We start from the raw sequence: 7,782 nt of genomic DNA, 5'->3' as shown, positions 1-7,782 counted from the left end.
CAATAACTATTGAGACTGGGCATAAACGTCTTAACCACAAACCCTGGAAATATTATGGATGCTTTGATGTGGCCCTTTTTGGTGAGAGAATAAGAACAATGAAGTATGGCTTTTCAATCTTCCTTTAAAAGCACATTTTATAAAATTTTGTAGGCTTAAATTATTTTAGACCTCTAACATTTTCCAGTAACATCATTTACTAATTAGAAGCATTAATTACATCACTACATTAAGCAATTGGCTGATAGGTGATCACCAGCAGAACAAGAGCTGTTTGCTTTTGTTGTTGTTTTTTGTTTCTAAGTAAGGGAGGTACTTTTCTAGTGAGAGCCATCCTACAGTACTATCAAACATTTCAGAGGTTACTACATAGCTTCTCAAATAAAATCCTCAACAGTTTCATTTTCCAGCAGATACTCATATCAAGCATATGCAGAGAGCAAATACAATCAAGTGCAGACAGTTCAAAAGTATCTCTCAAACACATTGTTTTACAGTTACCCTCTGCAAAATAAAAGCCCCTCCTCACACCAAACGGATGGTGCGAGAAGGGGAAACAGGTCTGCCATTTATGTAGGAGTTTGGCTAGCATAGAGTTTTATTAAAGTTGTTAACAAAAATAGTTAAACATTTTTACAATTTAACATCCAGTCTGACAAAAGGCAAATCAATGAAAAAAATACAAAAAAGTAAAAAAGTGCACTACCCAGTCCAGTATTTTGCTTTAAAGTCATGTCACTTACAGTATATGAAAAATAAACCCAGAAGTGTAATTACTTTAAAATACACCGCTTCCATATTTCAGTATTTTACACATATATTCTATAGTGGAAGAGGAGATCTCTTAAAAACTTTACTCTTAAAATATTGAGGTGCATATACCAAGTGGGATAGACTTGGCAAGTTAAGTTGCAGTAGAGAATCCTTTCAAATTTGGCATTTCACTTACATACCTTACTGTGCCAGCAAGGTCTGTAGTACCTAAACCTTCTAGTAAGAACAGTAATTTTGTTTAATGCAGATTTACTAATACAGACAACTACAAGAAATGGTGAGGTCAGCAACTCTATGGGATCTTAAGGAGATACGAGTCCTGATTTAGTTGTCAAATGGAACAATGTCACAACAAACTTTTAAGGCCATGTTTTATTTGCTGATTAATGGACAAAAGGCAATGGATTCCCCCCCCACTAAATATTTTCTTGAAAGTCTGTGCTCATAAAAATCATGAAAAGTTGGAAAGACTTAATTATTGAAACTTTAAATATATTTTACACCATCTTGTTTGTACAAAAATACAAGTTAAATATAAACATAAAGCAATCATGATAATTTTATGTAAATCCATTTTGTGATATTCTGTTATATATAAAAAAGTTTCTCAGCTCTGTCTTATTTGTGAAAAGATCAATACCAGATTGAATCACTACTGGCAAAGGGCCCTAAAAAGCACACTAACATTAAATATGTTTTACAATGTAAGTACCATTTCCTGATTTCATCTTCTAAAGACTGGCAAAAGATAGGGCAGTATGTCCATAAACCAACAAATAATTTGGCTACAATGTCATAAAACACAAACACACAAATCTGTACAATAAACCAGTAGCTATGCAGTACGAACTAGTTAAACACACATACACAGACATGGAATGGAACTTAGTGAGATGCTGTCTGTAATTCACTGTTCTTCAGCCTGGCATTTTGTCTTACTTCATCAAATGAATATGACTTCGTTACCTTTCCATTCTTAAATACTGTGTGAAGCAGGTCCTGTAAGAAACATCACTGTTTTAGCAAGAGTGATTTGGCAAACAGCTTACACAAGCAAGCATTCAAATCCAGCCTGGTAACACTGGAACTTTAGACTGTCAAGATAGGAAATCTTTACAGCTTCTTCTGACACCTTTCACTAATGGTTACACAAAAGAACGGGCTTGGGTCATCCTGTGCACAGACAGCAGCTTTGTGCTGAGTAGTCCCTTGAGTGAGGTATCTACACCTGGCCAAAGCCAAGTACATGCTCAATACACCTTGCCAGAGTAGTTTTTAAGAAAGAAGACACTCAATCAGTCAAATACAATTCAATTACAGAGGTTCAGGAAGTATTTTTTTCTCTAGAAAAAAAAAGGAACTATCTTTCTTCACAGTACTCTTTGCTCACATATTTTGTAAAACAGCCTATCAGGAAGGGCTTGCACACAGCAATTTGGAAGGGCAATAAGCACAGCTGGCAGCAGAAGTCAGCACAGCAGCAACACTGAGCAGTCCCTCCACTTGGTGACCTACTGCAAGGACCTGTGGTTTTAGGGAAATGGGCCCATAGAAGGGTACCTTTCCCTGGGATTTCCAGGGAGCCCCAGAACCACACCAATGACCCTCTCTAATACCCTGGGACCAAAAAGATTTTCGAATGAATAGTTTCATCTGTTAATAGCTTGGGACAAAAGAAGTTCTAATGAATAATTTCATCTGTCAAAAGTGAAGGGACAATATATCGGCTAATTTCAGAGCCAAAGTCTTGTACTTTGTGTTGAAGAGATTTCTCACCATTTGGTCCTTCCCTCTCTACATACATATGAATGTTCATCGCTAACATATGTACATGAATATGTGCATAGAAAAAGGTTTCTAATTTATACAAGATATTTGTGCCCACAGCAGAGTATCTTCAGGGCATATAACTCCGGTTGTTTTTATGTTGAGATTTTTCAGACAACTCAGTTTTATGCTTACTGTCATGCTAAACAATGTGCCTAGTAGTACCCCTCTGCCTAGTAGCACAGAAACAGCTTCTGTATACCGGAAGAATTTCAGCTTCTAAAAGCAGAAGTGCAATTTGACAACTTATTTTCAGTCCTCTTAACTTGGGAAAAGACTCAACACGCAGTTTAATGTTTCATGTTGCATGCTGAAAACATGACACATATCAAACTGAAAGCCTGAGATTGGCATAAAGTTTGTGCTTATTTCACAGAAATAGCATTCTGTTTTGCAATTGTAAAGAATTCACAGGGAAACTGAATTCCTGGTTTAAATTTACATCTTTGAAAAGTGTGGAACTATTTTGTGTACAGGGCATTAACTCCTGAAGGAACTATTTATGAAAGTCTCAGTGAGGAAGTAGAAACACATTTTAGTTACAGCTGTCCCTGTTCCACCTCCAGCTAGGGTTGCTACTCAAATTGTGCAATATAGGCCAAACAAAACTACCCGGCCAGTATATATTCTGCAACACTGAGACTTTAGTTAGGGGGAAAAGCAGTAATGTTCTCATGTTTCTGAAGACAAAAGAGAAAGATCTGTAATTGTAAAACCTGAACATTCTACTGCCATTCTAACATTCTGCTGTTACTGAATTTGGTACTGAGGTAATTTTTGAGGTAATAAGATGGGAGTTGAACAAAATGACAAATCAGAAATAAATTCTGAAATTAAGTTATAACCTGCTTTTTCTTAGTCTATTTTTGCATGAAGAATGATATAACAGATTTTGAAAATTCATACCTGTCCATACTCTTCAAGATCTCCCTTGCCTTCCTCGAGTGTCACATACTCTCCAGCAGGTGTCCTATGCAACGAAAGCCGTCCTTTCTTTGACCTTTTGTTGGGATCGGCAACAGGATCTTTGAAGACATTTACCTAAAATGAAGAGAGGATTTCTTTAAGAGGAAAGGGCTTTGTGGGACCTAATGCAGATGGTGGTAACGTAACAGGAAATGTCAAACAGGTTTTCAAGTGGGGAGGCCGCTACTCAAAGCGGAGTGGTAGAAGCTGTACAGACATACCCCAAGGCCATTGGTCACCACGTAACTACATTTGAAGGAACAGTTTAGGAGGTCTCTGGTTAGTTTCTGCAACAAAGCTCCACCAGATCCAAAGGCAATATTCTCAATGCTCCATTTATTCTTCTTCATTCCCTCCACAATCTAATAAGAAAAAGAAAATTATGATGGAGCATACTTTTAGGCCATGCCATTTTTCCATAAAAATATTATACTACTTAAACAAGATGCTTTTACAGACAATTAAGCCGACTAACATTCAGTTTCCAGGAGATGTACGTAATAATTTGGCCAATACTTGGCCCACTGTTTGCATTTTTATTTATAGTTCCAGCATGTAACTGGACAGCTTTTCCTGTAACACAACTATCATGCCCACACATATACTTCCCAAACTAGGGTGGCACAGTAATGCAGTGCCCGGAGAAACAGTGCTCTAAAGAAAATAAAAGATTTCATGGGAATATTTCAGAGCCTTCCAATTTCTCAGAATTATGGGAAGACCTCGAAGCAGAGCCTGTATCCTGAAACAATGCAGTCATCCTGCTCAGCTCCAGAAAGTTATTACCCTCTCTTGACCAAAGACTTGAACAGAGCAATTTTCTTGAAAATCACGCTGTTTAGAATAAGATTAGCAATTTCGAAGATGTGACATGAAAATACATAAAGCTGCTCAAAGAGTTTGCTTTGCCACCTCCTTCGGCAGGCACAGGTCAATGTGAACTGCACTGCTAGCAACAGTCAAGGTCAAAGTTACTGTATCATTTCCCTCCACCCTCATTCTATCCAGACAAATGTGACATCCTCAAGCCTGGAGTAATGGCTGCTCATTTGATCATGCTCATAAAGGGCCAAGTTTTGTTCTCCTGACCTGTTACCCTTATGAAAGCCTGAAATGATGGTTACAGCCCCAGAACAGGAGTTCAAACTCTCCTCTCCTAACATTTTACTAACAAAAGCAGGTGCGAAAACCAGAGTAGGTGAGATAGCAAAATACCATCCATCCAGAAAAAAAGAAAGCTGAGAAGCAGAATGGAAGGACATAAACTATGGGGAACACTGCAGAGTTTCAAAAATCAGCATAGTGAGAAATCTGGTAATATTTTGGGCAATCTTAGCCTCTTGCATCAAGAAGAAATGCCAGAGTAACACTGAACAGGAGTGTTTCACTAGCTAGTGATGTCAAGCTGCTTTTTTAAGGGACAGCTAAGGCTCATAAGAGGGGAAAAAAATAGAAAACCACATTTCCATTTCAGACCGTGACAAATTGGTAGTGCACACAAAAGCACACACTAGTGCTTTGTTTATGCACTTAGTCACATGCAGACTGTCTTCACAGATACTCCAAACGCCTGACAGAGGCCAGTCAACAGGACAGGTGGACAGCAGAGTCATAACCTTCTGAGGGCATGCTTGGAACACCTTCCCACTAGATTTCTCCAGGAGAAATCTTATCAGTGACTTTCCATTATTCCAATGGCACCAGCTTTTTTTTTCAGCCTCATTCAGGAAATCAAGCAAAATTAATCTCAAGCTCTACCACCAGGACTTCCACTTAAGAGAACCCTTTAGAAGCTTTGTATCCTGAAAAAATGCCCTCTCAAATATGTGACAATCTTGTGGATTTTAGCAGTAGACATCATACCCTCTCAGTGACCAAGAGCAAAAGGAATCTTTATTTTCAGGTGATTAGATTCCCCTGGAAGCAGTTAAAAGAAGTACTCAGGGAAGCTGAAGGAAAGAAACTAATTAAATTCTTCTTTAAGCATCTCAGAAGTAACTAAAGTTGACAAAGGAAGGGTAAGAAAAGGTATTTTGTATACCCTCTACTTAAGCAAAATGCCTAATACTGCCATAAGAAATGAGACTTAAGTGGGCCTGGATATGGACTCTACTTATCTGTGCTGTCTTTTAAAGAGGCAAATGTAGGTAAACTCTACCTGGCCTCTGGTTCTGTCCAGACCCTGAGCAAGCCTGAAGCTATGTGAACTGCTGGCCAAGCCTGAGCCAAGGTGTTCTGCTTGCCTTATTGTGCAAAGGCCAGGTCTGACACTGAACCCACAACTCTCTGGTATAAACAACATCCTACACCAAAGCACGTGATGCTGAGGCTTCATGCCTGCAGGTTAACAGATGTTAGTGCAAGTACAGCATAGCTGGGCCATGGCTGCTTAACCCTCTTGCCTAGGTGAGAAGAAATGTGAACCCCCTTTCAGCTTGTGTTCCTGCTCTCATTTACAGATGGTTTGTTCATCTTGTGCTACAGGCACAACTCCTCACTTACCTTGGGTGAACAACTGGCTTCTAGCTTTCCACTCTCTCTCAAAGGATTTCCTTACTTAGATTGATCTTTGTCTGGTGAGAAGGGGAAGAGAAATCCAAACTAAGCTGAAAGACAGCTCTGACTGTAACACCCGCTGACCCACAGCAAAGACCCAGATTCTGTTACTTCCTTAGATATGGGGATGATGCCTTAGGTTTTAGCCTGTGTATTTTTCAAATTCTGTACTGCTTGGTGTGTGACTCTGAAGTTTCTTGGAGCCTGTTAATTTCTGCTCTCTCATGCTAGGTAGACATAACAAAGCCTCTCCAGCCCTGCTTTCCAAGGACACCAAGACTGTCCTAGGCCAAAACTATAAACCAAAGAGCCACTAAGGGGGGAGTAAGCTGAGGGGCAAACTGAAGCTTTAATTGGAGAATTAACCCTGCTATGCAAATGAACCCAACCTATAAAAGGGGGAAGAACTCCTGACCTGTTGTCCATCTTGGGGTCCATTTTGAGAATAGCTTCAGGCTCCCCAGGGTGTACCTTTGAAGGCCTTTCAAATAAATACCTCTTTTATTCCCTTACTCCTATCTAGTCTCTGTTTTCTAGGAGGCCTCTTAAGGCATCAGGGAGAGATGGCAAACAGCAGCAATAATAGGGAAGAAGGGGGAGATCTGAAACAACTGAAGCCTCCCACAAAGGAAAACAATACAGAAGAATTTTTTGTTTCACACTTTCAAACCTATACACTGTTCCCAATGCAGGTGCCAAGGTTTTGACCAGCTTCCTCTGACCATTATGAGCATGATTAATACATCAACTGTGACTCCAGATTAGAGGATTTTTTGTGTAAAGATTTAAAGACATCTGGAAATTGAATGTTCAAAGAAAATCCTTTGAAAGTGTAGTATATTGTGGAGTTAGCAGATTGGAATGATTTTTAAAAGTGAAAATGCAAAGAAAGTTTAAAAAGTTTCCTTACCTGTTCTACCAGCATCCCCTATTAAAACAAAGAATTTTAAAATCCAGTTTACACTCTGAGTTGTTTTCTATATTGTTGTTTCAGCTACTTTGGATAGCTAAATGAGACTATTGGTCATTACCCATTCTAGATTTTCCTGCTGTACCCATTACCTTTCATCTGATCTGTAACAATAAATCATGTCTAGAATTGAATGTTGATATGGAGTAATTGGAATAATAATCCTGCAAAGGCTACAAGAGGGGGGAAAAAAAGATGGACACAGTAATACATTTGTATTTGTTCATGTTAACTCCTTCTGGAAAAGAATGAATTATACTTCAGTGTTGGTTTGGTTTTGGTGAGTTGTTTTGGTTTTTGTTTGTTGTTTTAGGGTTTTTTTAGTGGTATGCTATTATCTAATTTTCTAAAAGCATGATAAAACCTGGCGTTTGCTGACATAGGAGGATGAAGAGATCCATGATATTTAAATAAAACTAAAATTAGGTTGCAAAATCATGGTCATTTTGCTCCAACATAATTTGCTGCTGTCAAATGAGAAATGTCACTTTCCTTCCTGCCTGTTTTTCGCAGCTCTAAAAAACAGTTAGTTTTCTCCTATATAGTGCTGGTGAGTATTAGCCCCTTTTTGGGGGACAATTTAATTCACTAAACCACAAAACAGATCACTTTTGGCTGAGTTAGTTTGCTGCTACATGTGTGGTCTAAATTATTTTAATGACTAGCGGTTCAGTGACCTAAGCTGACAC

At 38.7% G+C, this 7,782-nt stretch overlaps 1 protein-coding gene across 2 annotated transcripts in view; it reads right to left on the bottom strand.

Annotated features, from left to right (window-relative positions):
• Nucleotides 1–7,782, bottom strand: part of NAMPT (nicotinamide phosphoribosyltransferase) — a 33,054-nt gene that overhangs the window by 1,147 nt on the left and 24,125 nt on the right. The window contains exons 9-12 of one of the 2 annotated variants that reach the window (XM_048301303.1): nt 7,034–7,051; nt 3,789–3,929; nt 3,508–3,642; nt 1–1,773 (exon numbers count right to left, since the gene is read on the bottom strand). The exon at nt 1–1,773 is cut by the window's left edge and continues 1,147 nt beyond it. In XM_048301303.1, the coding sequence (XP_048157260.1) occupies nt 1,660–1,773; nt 3,508–3,642; nt 3,789–3,929; nt 7,034–7,051 (408 nt within the window). In that variant the 3' untranslated portion in view covers nt 1–1,659. The remainder of the gene's footprint in view (nt 1,774–3,507; nt 3,643–3,788; nt 3,930–7,033; nt 7,052–7,782) is intronic. The other variant, XM_048301304.1, reaches the window with a different exon arrangement.

This window comes from Corvus hawaiiensis, chromosome 4 (assembly GCF_020740725.1).
Source record: "Corvus hawaiiensis isolate bCorHaw1 chromosome 4, bCorHaw1.pri.cur, whole genome shotgun sequence".
Classification (NCBI taxonomy): Eukaryota; Metazoa; Chordata; class Aves; order Passeriformes; family Corvidae; genus Corvus; species Corvus hawaiiensis.
Note: the sequence above shows the minus strand (reverse complement) of the source record. Positions and strands in the feature narration are given on the sequence as shown.